Consider the following 27619-nt stretch of genomic DNA (forward strand, 5'->3'; position numbering starts at 1 on the left):
TGTTGCTCCTCCCTCATGATTCTTTGATCTTCTCTAATTTCATGAAGGATGATGGAGTGTTCTTGATGCTCCACCCTCAGTTGTCCCATGTTGGAACTTAGTTCTCCTAGGGAGGTGTTTAGTTGCTCCCAATAGTTTTGTGGAGGAAAATTCATCCCTTGAGGAATCTCAGGGATCTCATGATGAGTGAGATCTCTTGTGTACTCCATCCTTTTCTTGGTGATGGGCTTGTCCTCATCAATGGGAATGTCTCCCTCTATGTCAACTCCAACTGAATAACAGAGGTGACAAATGAGATGAGGAAAGGCTAACCTTGCCAAGGTGAAGGTCTTGTCCGCCACCTTATAGAGTTCTTGGGCTATAACCTCATGAACCTCTATTTCTTCTCCAATCATGATACTATGGATCATGATGGCCCGGTCTATGGTAACTTCGGACCGGTTGCTAGTGGGGATGATTGAGCGTTGTATGAACTCTAACCATCCTCTAGCCACGGGTTTGAGGTCATGCCTTCTCAATTGAACCGGCTTTCCTCTTGAGTCTTGCCTCCATTGTGCGCCCTCTTCACATATGGTTGTGAGGACTTGGTCCAACCTTTGATCAAAGTTGACCCTTCTAGTGTAAGGATGCTCATCTCCTTGCATCATAGGCAAGTTGAACGCCACCCTCACACTCTCCGGACTAAAATCCAAGTATTTCCCCCGAACCATAGTGAGATAATTCTTTGGATTCGGGTTCACACTTTGGTCATGGTTCTTGGTGATCCATGCATTGGCATAGAACTCTTGAACCATCAAGATTCCGACTTGTTGAATGGGGTTGGTAAGAACTTCCCAACCTCTTCTTCGGATCTCATGGCGGATCTCCGGGTATTCACCCTTTTTAAGTGAAAAGGGGACTTCGGGGATCACTTTCTTCAAGGCCACAACTTCATAGAAGTGGTCTTGATGCACCATTGAGAGGAATCTATCCATCTCCCATGACTCGGAGGTGGAAGCTTTTGCCTTCCCTTTCCTCTTTCTAGAGGTTTCTCCGGCCTTGGATGCCATAAATGGTTATGGAAAAACGAAAAAGCAACGCTTTTACCACACCAAACTTAAAATGTTTGCTCGTCCTCGAGCAAAAGAAGAAAGAAGAGAGTAGAAGAAGAAGAAATGAAGAAGAGGGAAATGGTGGTGTATTCGGCCAAAGAGGGGGAAGAAAGGGTGTTTAGGTTGTGTGAAAATGAAGAGTTGAAGAAGGGTATTTATAGGAGAGAGGGGGGTAAAGGTTCGGCCATTAGGGTGGGTTTGGGAGGGGAAGTGGTTTGAATTTGAAGGGTGAGGTTGGTGGGGTTTTATGAAGGATGGATGTGAGTGGTGAAGAGAAAGATGGGATTTGATAGGTGAGGGGTTTTTGGGGAAGAGGTGTTGAGGTGATTGGTGAATGGGGGAAGAAGAGAGAGAGTGATGGTAGGGTCCTGTGGGGTCCACAGATCCTGTAGTGTCAAGGAAAAGTCATCCCTGCACCAAATTTTGCTCAAAATCACGTTTTGAGCCATTTCTGGCGTTAAACGCCGGGCTGGTGCCCATTCCTGGCGTTTAACGCCAGGTTCTTGCCCTTTACTGGCGTTTAACGCCAGTCTGGTGCCCCTTTCTGGCGTTAAACGCCCAGAATGGTGCCAGACTGGGCGTTAAACGCCCAACAGCTAGCATTACTGGCGTTTGAACGCCAGTTTCTTCTCTTCCAGGGTGTGTTGTTTTTCTTCCTGTTTTTCATTTTGTTTTTGCTTTTTTCATTGTTTTTGTGACTTCTTATGATCATCAACCTACAAAAAAGATAAAATAACAAAAGAAAATAATTAATTATAAAACATTGGGTTGCCTCCCAACAAGCGCTTCTTTAATGTCATTAGCTTGACAGAGGGCTCTCATGGAGCCTCAGAAATGCTCAGAACCGTGTTGAAACCTCCCAACACCAAACTTAGAGTTTGAATGTGGGGTTTCAACACCAAACTTAGAGTTTGGTTGTAGCCTCCCAACACCAAACTTAGAGTTTGACTGTGGGGGCTCTGTTTGGCTCTGTTTTGAGAGGAGCTCTTCATGCTTCCTCTCCATGATGATAGAGAGATGTCCTTGGGCCTTAAACACCAAGAATTATTCATTCACTTGAATGATCAACTCTCCTCTATCAACATCAATCACAGCCTTTGCTGTGGCTAGGAAGGGTCTGCCAAGGATGATGGATTCATCCATGCACTTCCCAGTCTCTAGGACTATGAAATCAGTAGGGATGTAATGGTCTTCAATCTTCACCAAAACATTCTCTACAAGTCCATGAGCTTGTTTTCTTGAATTGTCTGCCATCTCTAATGAGATTCTTGCAGCTTGCACCTCAAAAATCCCTAATTTCTCCATTACAGAGAGGGGCATGAGGTTTACACTCGACCCTAAGTCACACAAGGCCTTCTTGAAGGTCATGGTGCCTATGGTACAAGGTATAGAAAACTTCCCAGGATCCTGCCTCTTTTGAGGCATTTTCTGCCTAGACAAGTCATCCAGTTCTTTGGTGAGCAAGGGGAGTCCATCTTCCCAAGTCTCATTTCCAAATAACTTGTCATTTAGCTTCATGATTGCTCCAAGGTATTTAGCAACTTGCTCTTCAGTGACATACTCATCCTCTTCAGAGGAAGAATACTCATCAGAGCTCATGAATGGCAGAAGTAAGTCCAATGGAATCTCTATGGTCTCAATTTGAGCCTCAGATTCCCATTGTTCCTCATTGGGGAACTCATTGGAGGTTAGTGCACGCCCACTGAGGTCTTCCTCAGTGGCGTCCTCCTCCTCTCTTTCCTCCCAGAATTCGGCCATGTTAATGGCTTTGCACTCTCCTTTTGGATTTTCTTCTGTATTACTTGGGAGAGTGCTAGGAGGGAGTTCAGTAACTTTCTTGCTCAGCTGACCCATTTGTCCTTCCAAATTTCTGATGGAGGACCTTGTTTCATTAATGAAACTTTGAGTGGTCTTTATTAGATCAGAGACCATTGTTGCTAAGTCAGAAGTACTCTGCTTAGAACTCTCTGTCTGTTGCTGAGAAGATGATGGAAAAGGCTTGCCATTGCTAAACCTGTTTCTTCCACCATTATTGTTATTGAAACCTTGTTGAGGTCTCTCTTGATTCTTCCATGAGAGATTTGGGTGATTTCTCCATGAAGAATTGTAGGTATTTCCATAGGGTTCTCCTAGGTAATTCACCTCTTCCATGGAAGGGTTCTCAGGATCATAAGCTTCTTCCTCAGATGAAGCATCCTTAGTACTGTTTGGTGCATTTTGCATTCCAGACAGACTTTGAGAAATCAAATTGACTTGTTGAGTCAATATCTTGTTCTGAGCCAATATGGCATTCAGAGTGTCAATCTCAAGAACTCCTTTCTTCTGACTAGTCCCATTGTTCACAGGGTTTCTTTCAGAAGTGTACATGAATTGGTTATTTGCAACCATTTCAATCAGCTCTTGAGCTTCTGCAGGCGTCTTCTTCAGATGAAGAGATCCTCCTGCAGAGCTATCCAGAGACATCTTGGATAGTTCAGAGAGACCATCATAGAAAATACCTATGATGCTCCATTCAGAAAGCATGTCTGAAGGACATCTTCTGATTAATTGTTTGTATCTTTCCCAAGCTTCATAGAGGGATTCTCCATCCTTCTGTCTGAAGGTTTGGACTTCCACTCTAAGCTTACTCCATCTTTGTGGTGGAAAGAACTTTGCCAAGAAGGCATTGACTAGCTTTTCCCAAGAGTCCAGGCTTTCCTTAGGTTGAGAATCCAACCATATTCTAGCTCTGTCTCTTACAGCAAAAGGGAATAGCATCAGTCTATAGACCTCAGGGTTAACCCCATTAGTCTTGACTGTGTCACAGATTTGCAAGAATTCAGCTAAAAACTGATGAGGATCTTCCATTGGAAGTCCATGGAACTTGCAATTCTGTTGCATTAGAGAAACTAATTGAGGCTTAAGCTCAAAGTTGTTTGCTCCAATGGCAGGGATAGAGATGCTTCTCCCATAGAAATCAGGAGTAGGTGCAGTAAAGTCACCCAGCACCTTCCTTGCATTGTTGGCATTGTTGTTGTTTTCGGCTGCCATGGGTTCTTCTTCCTTGAAGAATTCGGTCAGGTCCTCTAAAGAGAGTTGTGCTTTAGCTTCTCTTAGCTTTCGCTTCAAGGTTCTCTCAGGTTCAGGGTCAGCTTCAACAAGAATGCCTTTGTCTCTGCTTCTGCTCATATGAAAGAGAAGAGAAAAAGAAAATGTGGAATCCTCTATGTCACAGTATAGAGATTCCTTGAAATGTCAGAGGAAAAGAGAAATAGAAAGAAGAAGGAGAAGAAGAATTCGAACTTTAATTAGATAAGGTTCGAATTGTGCATTTAGAAAGAGTAGTACTCCATAAATAGAAGGATGTGAGAAGGAGGGAAGAGGATTTTCGAAAATTCAATTAAAAGATTTTGAAAACAATTTGAAAATTTGATTGATAATTTTCGAAAATTCAAAGTGAAAAAGAAATCAAGTGATTTTTGAAAAAGATTTTGAAATTAGAAATTAAAAAGATTTGATTGAAAACTATTTTGAAAAAGATGTGGTTAAAAAGATTTAATTGAAAAGTTATGGTTTTAAAAAGATGTGATTGAGAAGATATGATTTGAAAACCATTTTAAAAGATATGTTTTGAAAATTATTTTAAAAGATTTGATTTGGAAAATTAGTGACTTGCCTAACAAGAAAAGATATGATTCAAACATAAAACCTTCCTTAACAGAAAAGGCAAAAAATGTTCAATCAAATCATTAATTGTTAGTAAGTATCTTTGAAAAAGAAAAGAAATTGATTTTGAAAACATTTGATTGAAAAGATATGATTTGAAAAAGATTTGATTTTGAAAAACTTGAAAAAAATTGATTTGAAAACAAAATCTTCCCCCTAGCACCATCCTGGCGTTAAACGCCCAGAATGGTATACATTCTGGCGTTTAACGCCCAAAATGCACCCTTTTTGGGCGTTAAACGCCCAACCAGGTGCCCTGGCTGGCGTTTAAACGCCAGTCTGCCTTTTTCACTGGGCATTTTTGAATGCTCAGCTTTTTCTGTATAACTCCTCTGCAGTGTGTTCTGAATCTTCAATCCCTTGTATCATTGACTTGAAAAGACACAAATTAGAAATATTTTTGGATTTTTAATAATTAAAATGCAACAAGAATCAAATAACAATGCATGCAAGACACCAAACTTAGCAGTCTGTATACTACTGACACTAATGAACTGAAAATGCATATGAGACACACAAAATACTTCAAGTCAATAGAATTCAAAGATCAAAACAAAGAAATATATGCATGGATTCGAAAAATATAACAAAAACATGCATTTGACACCAAACTTAAGATGAGACACTAGACTTAAGCAAGAAACATCAAATATTTTTGGTTTTTTATGAATTTGTAATTTTTTTGTATTTTTCGAAAATTAAGTGGAAAAAGGTATCAAAATTCTTAATGAGAATTCCAGGAATCAGTGCAATGCTAGTCTAAGACTTCGGTCCAGGAATTAGACATGGCTTCACAGCCAGCCAAGCTTTCAAAGAAAGCTTCGGTCCAAAACACTAGACATGACCAAAGGTCAGCCAAGCCTTAGCAAATCACTGCTCCAAAAGCAAGATTGATACGAAATCAACAAGCTCTTGTGGTGATAAGTTGAAACCTCGGTCCAATCAGATTAGACATGGCTTCTCAGCCAGCCAGATTTCAACAAATCATCATGAAACTCTAGAATTCATCTTCAAGAATTTCGAAAAAAAATAAATACCTAATCTAAGCAACAAGATGAACCGTCAGTTGTCCAGCCTGAACAATCCCGGGCAATAACACCAAAAATCTGATGTTGTTGCCGGATCTTGGCACTGATGTTACCAAAGGCTTGCTCAAAACTAGAACAATCCCCGGCAACGGCGCCAAAAACTTGACATGCGAAATTGTGAACTATACTTTTTCACAACTCTCATAATCCCTGGTAATGGCTCCAAAAACTTGGTGCGCTCAATACCATGGCATTACACAACTTCGCACGACTAACCAGCAAGTGCACTGGGTCGTCCAAGTAATAAACCTTACGTGAGTAAGGGTCGATCCCACGGAGATTGTTAGTATTGAAGCAAGCTATGGTCATCTTGTAAATCTTAGTCAGGTAAACTCAGATGTATATGGTGATGAACGAAAATAACATAAAAGATAAAGATAGTGATACTTATGTATATCATTGGTGTAAGAGCTTCAAACAAGTGTATGAAGATGCCTTCCCTTCCGTCTCTCTGCTTTCCTACTGTCTTCATCCAACCCTTCTTACTCCTTTCCATGGCAAGCTCGTATAGGGTCTCACTGTTGTCAGCAGCTACCTCCCATCCTCGCAGTGAAAGCTAATGCTCAATACTCTGTCACAGTACGGCCAATCACCGGTTCGGTTCCCTCCCCTACCGGAATAGAATAACTCTTTTGCGTCTGTCACTAACGCCCAGTAGGTTACAGGTTTGAAGCACGTCACAGTCATTCGATCATTGAATCCTACTCAGAATACCACAGACAAGGTTAGACCTTCCGGATTCTCTTGAATGCTGCCATCAGTTCTTGTCTATACCACGAAGACTCTGATCTCACGGAATGGTTGGCTCGTTTGTCAGGCGAGCACTCGGTTGTCAGGCGATCAACCATGCATCGTGCAATCAGGAATCCAAGAGATATTCACTAAGCCTCAGATGCTTGTAGAACAAGAATGGTTGTCAATCACCTTGTTCATGGGTGAGAATGGTGATGGGCGTCAATCATCACCTTCATCAAGTTGAAGAACAAGTGATATCTTGGACAAAGAACAAGCGGAATTTGAATGGAAGAACAATAGTAATTGCATTAATACTCGAGGTACAGCAGAGCTCCACACCTTAATCTATGGTGTGTAGAAACTCCACCGTTGAAAATACATAAGCATAAGGTCTAGGCATGGTCGAATGGCCAGCCTCCCAATGATCTAAGAACTAAAATGTTCAAAGATGATCTAGAGATCTAAAAGTGATCAAAAGATTTCTATACAATAGTAAAAGGTCCTACTTATAAGAAACTAGTAGCCTAGGGTGTACAGAAATGAGTAAATGACATAAAAATCCTTTTTCGGGCCCACTTGGTGTGTGCTTGGGCTGAGCAATGAAGCAATTTCGTGTAGAGACTCTTCTTGGAGTTAAACGCCAGCTTTGGTGCCAGTTTGGGCGTTTAACTCCCATTTGGGTGCCAGTTCCAGCGTTTAACGCTGGGATTTCTTGAGGTGACTTTGAACGCCGGTTTGGGCCATCAAATCTTGGGCAAAGTATGGACTATTATATATTGCTGGAAAGCCCAGGATGTCTACTTTCCAACGCCGTTGAGAGCGCGCCAATTGGGCTTCTGTAGCTCCAGAAAATCCACTTTGAGTGCAGGGAGGTCAGAATCCAACAGCATCTGCAGTCCTTTTGAGTCTCAGAATCAGATTTTTGCTCAGGTCCCTCAATTTCAGCCAGAAAATACCTGAAATCACAGAAAAACACACAAACTCATAGTAAAGTCCAGAAAATGAATTTTAACTAAAAACTAATAAAAATATACTAAAAACTAACTATATCATATCAAAAACATACTAAAAACAATGCCAAAAAGTATACAAATTATCCGCTCATCACATGCAAGCAATAATCAGGCAGAATATGAAGCTCTAATAGCAGGACTACGCCTAGCACAGACCATGGGAATAACACAAATAAACGTCAAGTGCGACTCACTCTTGGTAGTACAACAGGTAACAGGAAATTTTCAAGTAAAAGACCCGCTTCTAGAGAAATACAACGCAACGGTCAACGACCTCATCAGGAAGTTCGACAGATTTGACATCCTTCACATACCAAGGGAACAAAACAACAGGGCGGATCTACTCTCCAAATTAGCAACCACAAGAAGTCAATACAACAACCCTGTGTTGTCACAACTAACACTGGACGAACCAAGTGTCACCCCAACGACAATGGCAAGCATCTCACAGGAAGACGATTGGAGAACACCAATCACAAACTACCTAAGAACAGGAATAATACCCAACAATATCCAAGACAAAAAGAAATTCAAAAGACAGACGAGCTTCTACACGCTATTAGGAGCCGAGCTATACAAGAGAGGATTCTCAAGGCCACTCCTTCGATGCATAAACACAACCGAAGCACAATTAGCCATGGACGAAGTCCATGAGGGAGTATGTGGCAACCACATCGGCGGCAGAAGCTTAGCAGCAAAAATCCTCCGAGCAGGTTACTACTGGCCGACTATAAAACAAGACTGTATGCGAAAAGTGACTCACTGTGATCAATGCCAACGCCATGCACCAATCATCCACAACCCGGCCGAGCAACTACATACGTCTGAGGTATGCTGGCCGTTCAACAAATGGGGGCTCGACATCCTCGGACCATTCCCTCCAGCTCCAGGCCAGGTTAAATTTCTAATTGTTGCTATAGACTACTTTACTAAATGGATAGAGGCCATACCACTAGCGAAAATCACTTCTGAAAAAATGATTTCTTTCGTATGGAAAAATATATTATGTCGCTTTGGTATACCTCAATCCATCATTACCGATAACGGAAGACAATTTATAGACCAACGATTCAAAAATTTTCTACAAAATTTCAAAATAAACCAACAATTTACCTCAGTTGAACACCCACAAACTAACGGTCTAGCGGAGGCTGCCAATAAGACAATTTTGCAGGGCCTCAGGAAAAAATTGGAAGACTCAAAAGGTGAATGGGCCGAGCTCATCCCAGAAGTGATTTGGAGCTACAACACCACGGAGCAATCTTCAACAAAGGAAACACCATTCAGATTGGTGTACGGGAGTGACGCCATGATACCAATCGAAATATCGCTACAAAGTAACAGAACTACAAACACAAACGAAGCTGACAACATAGAAAGAAGGAAAACCGAACTTGACCTGATGGAGGACGACCACAACAAATCAACACTACAACAGCTAGCAACGAAACGAGCTATAGCTCGGAAATACAACAGGAAAATCAAACCAAGGACCTTTTCAGAAGGCGACCTCATACTCAGAAAGGTTGAAGACATACGAAAGCCACACGGACATTGCAAGTTAAGTGCAAATTGGGAAGGACCGTTCAAAGTTCACGAAGTCGTCGGTAAGGGGGCTTACAAAATACAAAAGCTCGATGGAACTATCCTACCAAACACATGGAACATCTCATCCCTAAAATTGTATTTCAGTTAATGTATAAGTCGGACAAGGTGATGCACTCTTTTTCCCACTACCAGATTTTTTCCCTAAGGAGGGTTTTGCTGGAGGGGTTTTAATGAGGCACACCACCCCGAACTTTTCAAATATATTACCAATATTTTCCTTCTATCCCTGTTTACATTACATTGTTAGACTTCTAACGAGTGAAAAAGGACGGGTGCCACAACCAGGTACCTCAAATCAACCACCGCAATCTCAAACATTAAACAACTACACAAACATACAATGATAAGCTTCAAATTAGCAAAACAAACAATATCCGCACCTCTAACTGAGGAACAAGTTTTCAAACAAAACGATTCACAAAAAGTTACACATATAAGTCAAACTTTTCAGCCTTCAGAAAGGCAATACTAAACCACCACAAAATTACAAGTTTTTCACTACAAAGCAGGATTCTCCCCTTCTCCCTCAACCTCATCCTCGTCGTCAACTAACTCACCCCCAACAATAACCTTGCAGGGATCCATTTTCGACAAATCACAATCAGGCAACAAGAACTTTGCCTGCTCCACAGCTCTATCAAACCCGGCCGCAAACATCTCCAGACCATGGTGTTCCTTACTATCCTCGGCCTGCTTCTTCTCAATCCCAAGCTCAAAAATCCTCGCTTCCAGAGCAATCTTTTCCTCACCAGACTTCGCCAAGGACGTTTCAACCCCTTTAAGCTTTTCTCCCAACCGATCCACCAAGTCCAACGCATCTCGAAGCTTACCACTTTTCTCCAAATTCTCCCGCATCAACTGATCCATCGCCGACTTATCAAAAGCATCCCAGGAGCATTTCAATTCCTCAGTCCGACCAACACACATTAGGCGCGCCCCAATCACCTACACAAAACCAGGAAAATAAGCACCAGAAAAAACCAACACAATACGCCAACAAATACAAACAATTATACCTGCAAGTACTGAGCAACTCCAACCTCGCCCACTTCATGGATCAGCTTCACATCAGAAGGATTCTGCACATACTCGTCCGCCATCACAGTAAAAGGAAAATGCTCGCTCCATAGGGAGGTCGAATCATCATCACCCTTGTAGCCATGCAGCACTTTCTGGTTCTCTGTGAATCTTTTCACCTGGTCAAGATTAACATCCTTATTCTTCTTCACTTCGCCCCTCTTCCTCTTAAAATTAACCTTCTTAGGAGACGGTTGGTCGACCTCAGCCCCCTTCTCGGCCACCACCTGACTGGTTGAACCCTGTTTCTCCACATTCTTCGTGCGAAAGAAGGCCCGCAAACTAGACGAAGTCACCTTCGGCGCCTTCTCAACTGCAAAAATACAAGAACAAGATACATCATCACCCATTAAAGACGAAACAATGAAAAGAACAACCAAAAGCAATTACCTATATATCCATCAACAGCACCACTATCACCCTCTAATTCAAGAAGATCAACAACAGACAGCAAGCTCGAAGACGAGATATGATTCACCAAAAACTCCACAAGCATTTCATTCCTATACTCCATATCCTCCATCCCAAGTATTTGTCTAGGCCTCGGTACCCAGAACAAAGGAAATCTCTCCAAAAAATACTCATCAACAAACCACGGATACTCACCCTCAGCAACTCCTACCTTCAAAAACATTGACTTAAACCCCTTATAAGAAGACCTATACAGACTAAAGATAGCACGCCCAGGAACACTGGCCAAATTCAGCCAACACCCCCGCCTAACCCCCTTACACTGAAATAACGCAAAAAAGACCTCCAGCGACGGTTCCACCTCCAAACAACTCATCAAAATCTGAAATGCCCTAACAAAAGCCCACGAATTAGGATGCAACTGTGACGGGGCACACTTCAACTGCATCAACACACCACACTCAAATTCGGAAAAAGGAAATCTAACGCCCAGATCAACAAAAATACAGCTATAGACGAAAAAGAATTCCAACCCTTCCCCCCGATGAAAAACGCGATCATTAGCAGAACAAGGAAGAAACCTAAGTTTCAAATCACTACCCTCCCTAATCCACGAGGAAGCAGACCCTAACTGAGCAACACTAAGTTCATCATCAAACACAGAAGCATAGCCCTTGACCGATTCGGCGACCCACGAATAAGGATCCACTGGATCCCAAACCCAAACATCTTCAACCAATTTTACTTCCGCCCCCACAACCGACCCCATTTCTACCTTCTTCCCCTTTTCCATTTTTTAACAAAAACAGTAACAGCGAGAAGACAGAAGAAGAACGACAAGACAAAACAAATACAAGGAAAACACAACTAACCTTTACTCATCCTCCGCGACCAAGAGAGAAGAAAAAACGAAACACTACATGCAAATGGACAGAACAAAAACACAAGACAGCAAGCCCACTATCTCCATCGCAAACGTTACACCTTCCAGAACAAACCCTAGCCGTCCAACGTGCGAAGTCACCTCACTCAATCAACGGCCAGATCATAAAAACTCTTTCCCATAAACCAAAGTGCATTAAATGCAGTTACATTTTTCCAATATCAAACTCTCTCTCTTACTACATGGCCCGCGCGCAGATTCAAATCAACACACAACTTAACATTATAGACAGTGAACGCGTTAAACTTGGGGGCTCCGAGTTATAGCTCAACTCCGAGTTATAGCTCAGCTCCGAGTATAAACCACGAATAAAAAGCTTAACCCGTTCACAAAACAGGTCAACCTTGGGGGCTATGATCCGTTAGGAGAAAGCAAGTAAACAATAAACTCGGAACTGAACTAAACGCTCCCGAAATCCCTCTTCAAACTCCGAAAATCAAGGAACACAACGGATGAAGACCTCATCCAACCCAACAAATCCGCATAACCACCCTCAACAAACCTCAATATATACGAAATACACACTCAAGTTGTAGGTACGCTATTCACACCGATTTTCCTTCTGAACTCTCTTATACTCATACTTACTTGAGCGTTGGAGTCCCTTTTCAGGTACCCAACGCCGCCTCTCCAGAAGAAGACGACATTCCCCCTCATCCGCTCCAAGGAAAGCTAGCCTGCACATTGCTAGAAGTGTGCTATACCTCGGAGCCGACTCCCGCACAGGAACAATTCTAATAAAATTCCACCCAGAAAATGACAATAATCCTTTTGTGAAGAAAAGAACTCACTATTCCTGACAATGGATTATGTGACAATGATTCTAATAAAATTCCACCCAGAAAATGACAATAATCCTTTTGTGAAGAAAAGAACGCATCATGGGTTTATAAGTGCCTTATTTTAATTTCATATGCACTTATTTTAATTTTATAACAGTAGAGAATTAAAGGTGGCTTCTAGGAATGATGACAAAGATCACACAAGCGTCTCACCAGTTTTTTTTCTATAATTTTAATTAATTCCAAAAAACGATTTTTCAACTTTAATTTTTTAGATTTATCTTTTTTTTGTATTTGGAGTTCGGCGAACTCTATAAAAATAAGCAAGTTCACTTTAATTCTCGGCAAGCTTCACTCAAAATTTTTAAAATGCATATCATCGTCTCCAAAATAGTATATAGATCTACAAATAGTATATAAGAGTACACAAAAAATTACACAGACAATAAGCATGGTTTCTTCAAGTATTTTTTTAATTATAAATTAAAAAAAAAAACAAGCCATATTTAACAATGGCAACCATTATTATAGTCTCAAAAAAATATACAGGTACACCGAAATAAATATTTAACAAGGATTTTTTTAATTATAAATTAAAAAAATAACTATTTTCCAAAAATAAAATACAACTTATTCCTGTGTACTCTTATGTACCTTGGAGACGATGATAATAGTTACTATTGTTAACTTTTCAATCTGACATATTTGAAGTGGATTATTTTTAGAAAATAGTTATTTTTTTTAATTTATAATTAAAAAATACTTGTTAAATATGACTTATTCCGATGTACTTATGTATTTTGGAGACGATAATAATGGTTGCCATTATTAAATATGACTTTTTTTTAATTCATTATTAAAAAAATTTTTGAAGAAGCTATGATTGCTGTTTGTGTATTTTTTATGTACTCCTATATACTATTGGTAGATCTATAAACGGTGTGTTTTCTGGCCATAATTGAACCTACATAAACCGTTGTAACCCACAAGGATTTATGACCAGTTCACCTTCTTCATAAACCGTGGTAACCTACCACGGTTTATGCCTTCCACGTCACCTTCATAAACCGCTGGAACCTCCCACGGTTTACAAACAACTAAGTTTCTCCATAAACCGTCCCAGCCTGCCACGGTTTATGCACAATTCAAAAACCGTGGTGGGTTGCCACGGATTACATAGAATAGAGTTTTTGCACATGCACGTAACAACAATCCGTTTTGCATATTTGGGTAAAGGATTCTGTCATTTTATTTAAACAAGTAAATTGCTCCATTTTTTAAGTGTGTTTAATCTTTTTTTATACTTTTTTAAAGTATATTTTTATATAATTTTTTTATAATATTCTATTATAATACAAATTAATATTTATTTATTAAATTCAAAATAATATATAAAAATTGATAATTTTTTAAATATTTTTTTATAATAAAAATCAATATTGATTTATTAAATTAAAAATAACATATAAAATAATATATTTTAGTATTTTTTTAAGTATTCTCAATTGCTATGTTGTTCTTTTGGTGCTCTTTTAACGTTTTGAGGAGGAGATTTTATGATTCTTGGAATGCCTCCATGATCTCGCCAGGTATGGTCCCATGATATATTGTGTTATGAAGATTCCCTGCTCTCGGATGTATAAAGATCAAGAACTCTTCATACTTTAGCTGATTATAACTTATTTTGAAATTAATATTGAATCAACTACCTTCACAACTCACATGTCTTTAAAAAGTTTTAAAATTATGTTAATTTATTAACGTAGTTTAAAATTCAAAATGTTGTTAATTTATTTTGCTTTTATGTATATACATAGTTAGTTATCTTTTTTTATTTTCAATTGAATAAAAAATACAATTACCTTTACGTACTCTCTCAATTTTAATACGTACTCTCTCAATTTTATTAGTCTTCTTTAAAAAATAAAAAAAAATTTTCAATGCCAAATGATATTGAAAACTCACAGAAAAACATAACAAAATAGCATAAGATAGAAATGAAAGATTTTTAATAAAATTGAAAGCTTACAAATTTTTTAAATGCCTATCATAAAATAGTGAAAAAATCAAGAAAAAACAGAAAAATAATGAATCTAACAATGAAAGATCTTTGTTTGAAAATTTGGGCTTTTGAGATGTATGGAATGAAATTTATAGTACTCTCAATAATCTTATTTGTGTTGGTATTTGCTGTATTGGTATTTGAGAGACTTTATGATTCGTAGAATGCTTCCATGGTATATTGATGTACCAGGAATTGTGTCATGAGCCCATGATATACTGTGTCACGAAGATTCTATGAGTCGTGGAATGCTTCCCTAGTGTACAGTGTACTGATGTACCAGGAATTGTGCCATGATACACTGTGTCACGAAGATTCCATAAGATGCATAAAAATCAAGAACTCATCATACTCTAGTTCATTGTAGCTCATTTTGAAGGTTAATATTGAATTAACTATTTTCACAAGCCCATTAAAAAATTTTAAAATTCTGTTAGTTTATTAGAGTAATTTAAAATTTAAAATTCGGTTAGTTTGTTTTATTTCTATGTATATATATAGTTAGTTATTTTTCTCTATTTTCATAGTTACCTTCACGTACTCTCTCAATTTTAATATGTACTCTCTCAATCTTATTAGTCTTATTTGAGAAATAAAAAAATTTGTCAATGCCAAATGACATTGAAAACTCAAATGAAACAACATAACGAAAAAACATTGGATAGGAATGAAGATTTTTAATAAAATCGAAAGCTTACCGAATTTATAAATGACTATCAAAAATAGTGGAAACATTAAAAAAATAGAGAAATAATGAACCTACATTGAGCAATGAAAGAATATATTCTCTTTTTTATTTTTTTTTGTTTCTAAAATTGTTGGCAATGATTGGGAATACGCAGGAGAAAATTGCCTTCTGGAGATCAAGCTTCTTTTTTTCCCCTATTTTTTTTATTATTGGGCACAGTAAAAGATAGTCATTTCCTTCATTTCTTAATGAGATATTTGTTATATATATTTTGCTTGTTTGTTTTATATTTTTGTGTAGGTATCGCAAAAACAAATAGATAAATAAATAAATATTTTTTTATGTTTTATTTTAATTAGTAATTATCATATATGTTGTATTATTTTAATTTATTATTTAAGAAAAGTATGTTTAATATTATTTTAAGAGTAAATATATTTAAAAGAATAAAAAAATAAATTTTATTGATATTTTTTTAATAAAAATAAACTTTCAAAAAATATTTTTATGTTTTGCGTATATATTTGATATCCGTGTGCGGATCGGATCGGATCCAAACTTAAAAATTGCGGATATTGAATCCAATCCAATTCGATAATTTTAGTGTGAATCTGATCGAAATTTTGGCCTCGATCCACGTTCACTCCTATCTCATACAACAATTGGTACATATATATAGAGAAATACAATTATAATAATCACTAATAATTCTATTAAATACATTTATTGCTAGTGAGTCTAAAAATATTTAGTAATAAAGGCAAAAATAATTTAAAAAATTAACATAAATATATTTTTTTTTTTTTGGTATTTAACATAAATATATTTTAGATATTTATAAGTTAAATTGAACTTGTTTTTCTTTTTTGGACTCCAAATTATTCTTCTTTGCCGTCTTTCTGAGCATCCAACTTCAGCAACTTATTTTCGTTACACACCCAAGTATAAGTGTAAGATTTACAAATGGCCAAAGCCCGAAAATAAAGACAATACCTAAGGCCCATATAATATCCACCGCACTCTCAAACAAAAAATAAAACATATTCGGAAAATAATGACAAAAAAAAAGATATTGGGAAAACAAATGAATACTTTTTTTAGAACAAAACCAAACACTACTACATATAGGGCAGGGACGAGGGAGACATGTTACATATGTACTCATGTACCACAAAATATATATATAAAGATAAAATAATACAAAAAAAAAAGGAAAAACACAACTACCAAGCTTGCTTTTGGTTAATTGGAACTATATGCATATATGGCAAACGATTTTTCATTATCCACCTTAACAAAACAGAGTTTTAGAAACAAATTTAGAATACTTGTTAAGAGAATAAAATACAAAAATACAAAATTTAAAATTTTTAACATATATTAATACATTATTAAAAAACATATATTTTATATTCAAGCTAATTGTATTAATATCCTAGTTGACTGAAGGTAAAATAATGATGTGAAAGGAAGCAAGCAATGATAAAAGAGGTTATGGTGTCACAAAAACACAAATAACAATGTTTTAGCCCCAAGGTTCTTAGATGCTCTGAATATTTTTATTCTGATGAGTTAACTATCTTATACGTTAGTATTATCAGTTTATCATTATTTTTAGTTTAAGTTTTAAAATAATAAAATAAAAGTTGATTTCAAACTGATAACATAAATAATATTGAAATAAAAATACAAGAAATTTTCATATGATCCCACAGAGCAGAGCATCTCACTGTTCACCACTAATAGACAATTGCAACTGTCCCCTTTCTTTTTCTACTATTCACTTTCATTATTACAACAGATTATATTCAATATTCTATCATTTTCTCTCCTTATTATGGCAATGGCAATGTAGAACAGAGTATATTTAAGTAATTAAATGGACTCTGGATCAAAATCTGATGTTGGATTTAAGCTTAAGAGATATCTCTTCTGAGTCTCGATTGGAACTTAAGAGATATCTTGGCTGTGATTTTGTTTGGCAGGTGTGGAGTGCATGGATATCTGCGTTTGGCCGACCCTGGGTCTTTTCGAAGCTAGTGAAGGACCATTTTTTGAATTGGACAGAGGAACCGAGAAGAAAGAAAGACCGGAAGCAGCGTCTAAGATGCTTCTGTGCGATTATTTGGCATATTTGGATGGAGCGAAATAGGAAGATTTTTCAGAATGTAGGAAAAGGCATTGACAAGATCATCTTAATGACAGTCCTAAGTTGTGATGAGTGGAGAGGTATGTATCCCTAGGGTTGTTGATGGTTTTATCGAAAATGACGTGAGAATGTTGATTCTTTGGGGTAGGATTCTTTAAGAGTGGTATGTTTTTTTTTGTTTGATCCTGTATGCTCCACTTCAATGTGTTGAGCTCTTTTTCTTTAAAAAAAAAAACATCACATTAAAAATGCAACAAAAAACTGAAATATTAAAAGTATTATTCCTTAGCTTAATAGAGTGTAATTAAGGAATAATACTTTTATTTGTAAATTGAATATTAGAGCACATGTTTCACTCAGTTCTCGTGGAGTCTATAGAAGAAATGAGAAAGTTAGGTAGCATTAGCATGCATGGTGCATGCATTATTGGATACTAGCTAGTGTGGGTCATATGATGTTGCAAACTTGTGATTCAGAAAAGGAGATCATAGATTCATATATAGCGTGCTATAGTGCCATGCTACAACTTTTCAGACGAAAGCAAACAAATCTCATCAATTAATGGGCCATGTTTCACAGCTTAGCAAAATCTCTCTCACCTTTGTAAATTATTTCAATCATATCACTTCAATTATTATTTAAGTTGGTCGAATAATTAACTCACTTATCTATTTAAATAAATGTCAGAAATTTAAACTTAACTCAATTAAAATTTCAATCCACAATAAATTAGCTTTCGACTTGTGAAACACAAAGATACTCTGAAAAAAGAAAACTTACCTTTTTTTTTAACACTATCCAGTCATATGAAGAACAAATTAGATACCAACAGGTTTAATTATTCTGTTAGTTTTTATAATTTAAAAATTTTTAATTAAATTTTTGTACTTTTTTTTTTAATTGAGTTCTTGTACCAATTTTTTTTTAATTGGATCTCTACACTATTTTTCTTTTATTTGAGTCCCTACACCAATTTTTTTTAGTTAAGTCCCTATAAAATTAAGTCAATTATTATTAAAAGAGACTTAATTAAAAAAGAAATTTAGTGCAGAAACCCAATTTAAAAAAAAAAAGTATAGATACCTAATTAAAAATTTCGCGAAACTATAGGAACCAACAGAATAATTAAACCATACCAAAATTACTTAATGGATTGTCTTTTTATTTTTTAAAAGAAAAATATTACCAATTCTTTAATATTACGTGAGAGGGATTACAAAAATGTAAAATAAAATAAAATAAAAAAACTGAAATTTATATCAAATGACTCCAATTCTGATCTCTTTATATATGTAAGTAGAAAGTATACATTCGTTGCTATATTATTACCCGATAAATTCATTTTGTTTTTTATAGAGACACAATAATTGAAGCATAGTGTGGATTTTTTATTTTAATATGGAAAAGTGGAGAGAGTTTTACGTTAATATTACAAAAAATAGAGTTTTATAGTGTTATGGGGTGCAAGTACAATACGCAGAAAACGTATTGTACTGACAATACGCAAACTGTGTATTTACAATAGGCAGACTATGTATTGTAATTTAATATTAAAATAATACAATACGCAGTCTGTATATTGTCTTTATAAATTAAAAAAACATTAATTTGACAATTCGCACTCTGCGAATTCTATAGCCCCATAATTTTATAAAACACCATAACTTCCAATATTAAAGAATTACACCAATTTTTATCCCATATCCAAAAAAATTAACCACATAATGTTACTAAAATAATGAATCGTTGTACGTTGTTACTAACTGTTAAATAAATAAATACCAAATATAAATATGTGTGGACTAAGAATCTCCGACATCAATATGTGGTCAAGCTAAAAGTAAGTTTTAAGATTATAAAAATCTAATGGTTATTAAATCGATAAAATTAAAGAACTAAAAGTTTAATTAGAAGATAAACTAAATATCATAAAATAATATACTTATATATAAATTATATATATTATTAATTTAAATTAATTAACTATTAATAACTAAATTAATTTTACCAATTTAATAGATTTTTTCATGAATTAAACCAATTTAATAGTTAATTTAGTTGAACTGAACGATCTGATCCAATTATTATTATCATATGGAAAAGTCTAAAAAACCAGCAATTTTATTAAAATTTGGTCAACATTTAATTTTTAAAAGAAAAATAAGTAATCTTACATTATTAGATATTATCTTTCATCGTTAAAAACACTTATAATGGCTAATTGATGACTACATATCACAAATTAGAGTTGAATTTATTATGGTGTTCTCTCTTTTTTTATTTAATTTATTGTTCAACATATATTTATTTATGTTTTTTTATTTATTTTTTTTAGATATATAATATTTTAACATGGCATTATAAGTCTATGACAAATTCAAAATTCAATAAAAAGCCTGTTAGATATTTAGCAATTTATATATAATTATTCATATATACATTTTATTTTGCAAACATAATTTTTTTATGGAAAAAAAATAACATTAGTTGTCACTTTTAACATTTAGTTCGGCATTTAATGGTACCGACATAATTTATCGCTGGTCTCAGGGAAACAGACCAGTACAATAGACCACAAAACTTGTTAAGCTTTCTTTGGAACAAGAGGATAAGATGGTGGACTAGAGAGTGAGATATATAGGATCATAGGACATTGAAAAACCATATATATTAAAAGTAAAGATATCAATACTTTTATTTTTAGATTATACATTAAAATGGTACATTTTAAATTTAGTATTTCTCCCTTCTTCTGAATAACTATTTTAATACTAACAAATATTACCATATAGCTTGAATCATTTGGACATGGTGTGTTTCTCTGTTAGGCCCCACTACTCTATTATGAATATTACAATAAAAATATAATTTATACACTAAAATTAATTATATATTTATATTTTAATATAAATTTTGTACTGATAGACTGATTTTAGTATATACATATAAAACGATATTATAATAATGGATACACACTTTTCTCATTGTGATTGGCTCGGCACTATCATGAACACCCCCTCTCCTATAAATACACATTTAATTTTGATATTGTGTGTAACTAAGAGACATGGCAATGGCATGTGAAAGGAAGAAGATCCTGTGGTTGGTTCTGCATCTTCTTATGATGGTATTTGTGAAGGGAGCACCCCAAGTGCCATGCCTTTTCATCTTCGGTGACTCACTTTCTGATAGTGGAAACAACAACGATCTTGCAACCGTTGCCAAAGCCAATTTCAAACCATATGGCATTGACTTCCCTTTTGGCCCAACCGGAAGATTCACCAATGGCCTAACCACAATTGACATAATTGGTAACAATTACTAACACTTCTCTTCTCTTTAAACTTCAATTAGTAATATTCATTAACTAATTTAATTAATTATTATTTCAGGTCAGCAACTGGGATTTGAGGAATTCATCCCACCCTTTGCAAACACAAGTGGCTATGACATTCTTAAAGGTGTTAACTATGCATCTGGTGCTGCTGGAATTCTTGTGGAGAGTGGCTCTCATACAGTAATTAATTTCTTTTCTTTTATTATTTCTTCAACTCTAATGTAATAAATAGTTTAGTAATTATATATACATTGGGTGGTAGGGTGCCGTGATCAGTCTAGGACTACAGATAGCACATCACAGAGTAATTGTTTCCAGAATCGCCAGCACACTGGGAAGTATGAACAAAGCTCAGGAATATCTTAGCAAATGCTTGTATTATGTGAACATTGGCAACAATGATTACATAAACAATTATTTCCTGTCACAATTGTACCCAACAAGCCAAATCTATACCCCTCATCAATATGCACAACTTCTCATTCAACACTTCGAACACAATTTACTGGTATTCCTTCAAACCAACTCTACTTTAATGTTATATCTTATAGAAAAATTTTCTAAGTGTACCGGTGTTTCAGTATAATTAAGATCAACGGTTAAAAATTATTGACACTAGTGTACCGGTATACTTAAAAACTTTCCTATCTTATATGTCTCTGCTGATTAATTATTATTGTTTGTTTGGTGTAGGATCTGATTGATGTTGGAGCAAGAAAGTTGGTGATAGTTGGGTTGGGCCTTGTAGGTTGCACTCCAAATTCCATCAAAACTTTTGGAACAAACGGATCTTGTTATGAAGAGGGAAATGAAGCAGTGTCCATTTTCAATAGCAAGCTAGTAACACTGGTGGATTCTCTCAATTTCAACCTCTCTCCTTATTCCAAATCCATCTTTATAAACTCTACAGCAGTTGCCAATGCAAATACCAATGCACCTGGTACGTAATATTATAACACGTATTCCTTTTTAAAAATGTTATTTGTACATCAAAATCAGTCACTAAAATCAGCCACCAATATATTTGTGTATAAATATATGTATCTGTATTCCAGCATATATTTTATACTAGTAGCTGATTTTAGTAGTTGACTTTAGTGGCTGATTTTGATATACATTTAGCATAACTCATTTTTTTTATAAGATGCTGTATGGACTCATGTATTGTACGTATATCTGTAGGCTTTACGGTTTCAACAGTTGGTTGCTGTGTTACGGGGTGGAGTGGAGAGTGTATTGAAAATGAAAAACCATGCTATAATAGGAAAGAGTACGTGTTTTGGGATGATTTTCATCCCACAGAGGCATGGAATCAAATAAATGCAATAAATGCGTATGCTGCTACCAATCCATCATTCGTGCATCCTATGGATATCAAGCAACTTGTTGACCAACAAGTCAATATTATGCTACCGGAATTTCCACACCACTTCAAATCACACCTCACTACTACTAGTGCCCTTTAAAATTAAAAAATAAAAAAATAAGTAAGGTACTTATATGATCCGATGAATCCTCATTAGTGTTAATCGAAGAGAATAAATGGACAAGTTAAATTGTGGAGACGGGAGATTAGAGTAGCTTGTTTATTAGCTACTATCTCGTATAGGCGGTGTTTTTATATATAAATAAATAAATGTGAGAGAGTATGTACCTTTGTTTAGTGATTGAATAAAAATAACCACTAATTTATATATATATATATATATATATATATATATGAATGTATTCATTTTAAAATAGATGAAATTTGTTTTTTTTATCAAAAAAAAAAGGTTACGAATAATACTAAACTTATTATATAAGAATAATATTACCTGACCGACAAAATTTAGACGAACATTAAATATTAAATTTTAAATCATAAATTTTAATAATATAAAAATAAAGTGTTAATCCAACGTGTTAGTTAATATTAATAAGAATAATGCTAGTGAATTAAATTTTTTTCTAACTAATTTTTTTAATGATAATATTATTAAAAAAAAACAAACAGCATTTATTTTATTTAATATTCATTAATTATTACATAAATATAAATTTTGACTGTTTTTGGTTAATTTTTTTAACTAAATATTACCGTTTTTTTTAATTAATTTGTTTGTATTAAATTGTAGACTTTAAATCATATATTCTTAATTTAAATCCTAAACCTAAATACTAAAATTAGTTAATATTAGTTAATTAAAAATTTTCTTTTCACTTTTTAATTCATAAAATAAAAAAGTATTAACCCTTAATATATGTGTTCGTTTATATCTGTGTATGTTTTGTTTCATATATTTTTAATAAATATATATTTCATCATTTAATATATATTGTATATGAATGTTTTAATGACTAATTTTTATGTATAAATAATATGGTTATATATCAATTTAGTTGGTACACCATCTAACTACATTTATATATAATGAGTTTAATTTCAATTACTATTATAGAGATTAGTCTTGCAGTTCAAAGATATGAATAAATTTTTAGTCGTTACAATATATTGTACAATAAATTTTACTAATTAATGAATCTATATAAAAAAGTCAGTAAATACAAAAATTAATCTATAGTCATTTTTAATATTGTCATCAATAATGATTATAATTAACTCTATTTTATTTTTTGTAACTGGACTTGTTAATAACATCTACAATTTTTCTTTTTGACTTCTGAAGATTTTATTGTTCTTTTTCTTTTATATGTGTCAAATAATAACTAAAAAATTAATTAGTCATCTATTACGCTTCTTCTTCTTTACTCTCACTCCTGTCTAACTCTTAAAATATTACTTAATTATCCTTAAAATATCCTATAATTTATTATAATCAAACAATCACTACACGCACTGTCAAGTAAATTCATAACAAATAAATAAGTGGCCAAATTTTTTTTTATTAATTTTTGCTTTAAATAAACATGAGCGGGACTTATTATTATTATTAATTTTTTGTTTTGGTCATAATTTTCTTTCATGCTCACATAGAGATTGAATTAATTATGATTTTGTAATAACAAGTTACCCACTCTAGTCTCTATGCAAATTGCCAAACTTGGATGGGCCTGAATGTACCAAATCACCCTTGGATGAGCCTGAAGTTATAAAAACAAAATCACTATTAAAAACAAAATCACTATTTAGGCCTGAAGTTATAAAACAAATCACTATTTATTTTATTTGATCGTTGGATGATTAGCAAATTTAAATTTTAAGCTCTATCTACGGCATCAACACAACACCCCTAAAGTAGTATTTGTTTTAAGATATTAGAATAAAAATAAAAGAAATCGAGATTTAGTATTATATTTGTCGGTCTCATACTAAAATTTTAGTTTTTATTTCTAAAATTTTAGTATTTCAATATCTCTAAAAAAATAGGAATATATGAGACTAAAATTTTTTGAGACAAAAATTAAAAATTTAATAACATTTTAATTAATTAATTTTAATTTTATTCTTTATGCAAATTAAATTAGAATATCATTCTTATTTCAATTTCTATCTCTCACTTTAAACCAAACAAAAACTTATTTCAACTTTGGCAGAAACTCACCTGCAGTCGACTGCAGGTGAAGTTGTTTCTGGATGGCTGACACGTGTTATTATATGGTTTAAAAAAATCGATTTATTTTATATAAATGGTTTATTTAAAAAAACCGATTTGAATTGGACCAAGCAGTTACTTTTATTCCCTTCTTCTTTGTTTCGCACGTAAAATTCGTTCTCTTTCAATTCATTTTTCAGAACTAATATGAAACTTTCAATTAGGTATGTTCCTTTCATTTATATTTCTTAATCAAATTTATTATTTCAAATGTATTTCTTAATTTATGTTTTTATTCATTCCTCTGTGAATGATGAAAATTATTTAATAAATACGTACATATTTATGTCATCATACCATTTTGATGTTCAGGATCATAAATGCCAAGATAATTTATGGCAATTTCATGTGATGGAAGACAAAAATGTAATTATGGTATAACGTAGACTAGTTGATAGCATGAACATTATTGAAATTTTGGCATTATCTCTTTCATATTTGTTATATGTCTCTTTAGTTGGTAATGTTATAATTTATTGTGATGATATGATGGTAGTTTAATTGTATGAGTTAGGTCCTTTTTATTTGGTTGAATTTTTTCTATGGCTATCTTATTCTTGATGGCAATGTCAAAATAAATATTTTCATTAGTTGTTCTTTTTTTTTCTCTATTTTTGAATCAATTTTATTTTGAAAAAATTTATTAAAATTTTTTGTTGTAGACAAAATTAATAATATTATGTTCAATTATTTAAGGAGACCAAATTAATAGAAACAGAGACACAAAAAAAGGACAAATGATATCATTTATGCCATTCCTATAAAAAAACCGTGAATTTTGTTTCTTTTTCAGAATACTAAATTTTACTTTTTTAAACAATTTGTATACATATATTTGACAAAAATTAAATAAAAAAAGTTTCAGATTAAAGAAAAAGAACATATCAAATTCATCTGATAGGAATTTAGGAATAACACGCAGAAACAATTTAAATTATTTTAAAAGTAGTTATTGATTTTTTTTAAACCATACAGTAACACGTGTCAACGATCTAGAAGCAACTTCACCTGCAGTCGACTGCAGGTGAGTTTCCACCTTCAACTTTTGTCTCTCAATCTCAATCTTTGTCTCTCTTCCAAACACTCCCAAATCAACCCAATCGACTCTTTCCAAAGCCAAACATGGCTTCTCGAAACCAGAATAGGCCTCCTCGCAGCCCCTCTGCCGTAAGTTCCCATTTCCCCCTTTAATCTAATTTCAAAATCGATTTCATTGTTTTCATTCACTGACAGTGATAATAATTTCGTTTTAGAAGAAGGTAGGTTTAGAAGAATTATTCTCGGATAAGCGTCGAAGGATCGGAGCTGACAAGATGGAGAGACAAGGAGCCACTGGAGGCAGGATAAGGACGCGAACTTCATCGGTTAACAACCACACGGATGCCGCAAGTGAGCCGGAAGCGCCTATCCCCTAAATGTGGCACCATTAACTTCAGCAAGGAGGATATATAGGCGTTGTTCCCCTTCTTCATCTCCTCATTCAACAACGCTTCTACGTCCTTCTTTGTGAAGTCAATGGTGCCACTCATCCTGTTCTCTTTACAAATATTGTGCTATATTCTAGAAAAAATAGTCATTGATAAACTGGTCAAATATGTCGGGAAAAATATTTCTCTCTTGGGTTATTCCTCACTTGATTTATAGTCCTGGTGATTCCCTCATTGTTATTTATTTATAATTTTTTTTGAAACGGTTGAGTTTTGCAAAGGAATGAAGGAATACAATTTGACTCTGCAGCAGGACAAGAGGCGGCTTCGGTTATATCTAGATGCAGCTAAAGAGGCATTGAGAAAATTTGAAACAGAGAAAGCGACTGCTGTTGGAAGCCTTAGCCTTGCTAGAGGTCTGCAGAATGAGTTGCGACTCTTAAAGTAAGTTTTTTCAGTTTGATATTTCTTTCTTTCACCTGTTAATGCAGTTTTGCTGTTTTCTGTGCTGGCATCGTTTTTCACGATGGCACTGGAATTCAACTTGTACTCTGATTCCTAACATGTCATAAAATCTTATTGTGAAAATAGGAAATACTTTTGATTTGGAGCCTTATGCTGTTACGTGCTTTTCAATTATTGGCATTAGCTTCCAGTTGTTGTTTTCGTACAGCATCCTAAAGTTTGTTCATATTTGGTTTTTCAGGCTTCAGAGTGAAGCTCTAAATGAAAAAGAAAAAAATAGCAATGAACTAAAATACCTTCGTGAAGAGTTTACTGGGGAATCATGTACAAAAGATTAGAGGAGATGATAGATTCATGTATAGCGTGCTATAGTGCCATGGTACTATGGTAGAACTTTTCAGAGGAAAGCAAACAAATCTCATCAATTAATGGGCCATGTTTCTAGGGCTTGGCAAGATATATTTGATTTGTGGGAGCTAATTCGGATTAATCTGTTCGGATAAGATTATCTGAGTAGGATGTGGTGCAAGTTTGTCTACGAATAAGGTAGGATATGAATTCAGGGTATATCCTATCTTACTCTACCCGTATTCCTAATATATTATATAATATATATGTTAAAGTTATGTATTAAGCGAAAAAAGTGAATGTTGGATCCACAATTTTTTTTTATAAAAATTTAAAATAACTATTAAATTAATTGATGATCATATTATTTGTAATTTTATGTTAGATTTTTTTAAAATTTTATTGTTTTTAATTTAAATTTAAATTTAGTTCTTTATTTTCTATTTTATTAATATATATGAAATTTGGAATGGTTGAATTTTATATTTGGTTGATTTTTTTTTAATTTTTTTATAGGTAGGATCGAGTAGAGTAGAGTTTAGAATTTTAGAGTGTAGGTAGGATTAGTGTTAAAAAATTCTTAACTCACATAAAAATAGGATAAAATTTAAAAAAAAATGTAACTCGCAAGTAAAATTAGAGTAGAGTTTGAACCCTACTCTATTCTACTCATTACTAACCCTACATGTGTCACAATTTAGTTTTTTAATATAATCTTTTTACATTTAACACTAGCTAAATTTATTATAATTCAGTCATAATTGTTATATAATTCGGATATCAAAACTACTATATAATTAATACTTTACCGACAAAAAAATTTATATTCATTATTATCAAATATCATAACGAATAAACAGTTATAAAATATATTTAGCTTATTAAATAATATAAACAAAAAAAAGGTATGATCTCAGCTATTTTTAATTATTTGTAAATTTCTAAGATATTATAACTTGATTGGCGGACTACAAAAGCTTTGGAGTTAAAGCAAACACTAACGTATTCATACATGTAGACACTTTTTGTAAAGAATATAATAGTCTAATGATACATTTGAATTTTATGATGTGATCATCCTTCATGGATTGAAT

The 27619-nt window shown here is 34.1% G+C and overlaps 1 protein-coding gene and 1 non-coding gene across 2 annotated transcripts; both read left to right on the forward strand.

Moving 5' to 3' along the window:
• Positions 1-3608: 3608 nt before the first annotated feature.
• Positions 3609-3716, forward strand: LOC130958926 (small nucleolar RNA R71). The gene has a single exon (XR_009078026.1). It is a non-coding gene; the product is annotated as a small nucleolar RNA R71 (small nucleolar RNA).
• A 16681-nt stretch (positions 3717-20397) lies between these two features.
• On the forward strand, positions 20398-22352 carry LOC130955468 (GDSL esterase/lipase At5g45670-like). Its single transcript, XM_057882318.1, has 5 exons — positions 20398-20663; positions 20745-20869; positions 20952-21197; positions 21383-21629; positions 21872-22352. Exons 1-5 carry the CDS (start codon positions 20420-20422, stop codon positions 22153-22155), a joined length of 1146 nt encoding a protein of 381 aa, XP_057738301.1. The 5' UTR covers positions 20398-20419; the 3' UTR covers positions 22156-22352.
• Positions 22353-27619: the final 5267 nt, after the last annotated feature.

This window comes from Arachis stenosperma, chromosome 10, assembly GCF_014773155.1.
Source record: "Arachis stenosperma cultivar V10309 chromosome 10, arast.V10309.gnm1.PFL2, whole genome shotgun sequence".
NCBI classification, from domain to species: Eukaryota; Viridiplantae; Streptophyta; class Magnoliopsida; order Fabales; family Fabaceae; genus Arachis; species Arachis stenosperma.

Coding starts and splice junctions, on each gene's coding strand:
- LOC130955468 (XM_057882318.1), top strand. CDS start 20,420: ATGGCAATGGCATGTGAAAGGAAGAAGATCCTGTGGTTGGTTCTGCAT. Junction 20,870..20,951: donor TGGAGAGTGGCTCTCATACA/GTAATTAATTTC, acceptor ATTGGGTGGTAG/GGTGCCGTGATCAGTCTAGG. Junction 21,198..21,382: donor ACTTCGAACACAATTTACTG/GTATTCCTTCAA, acceptor TGTTTGGTGTAG/GATCTGATTGATGTTGGAGC.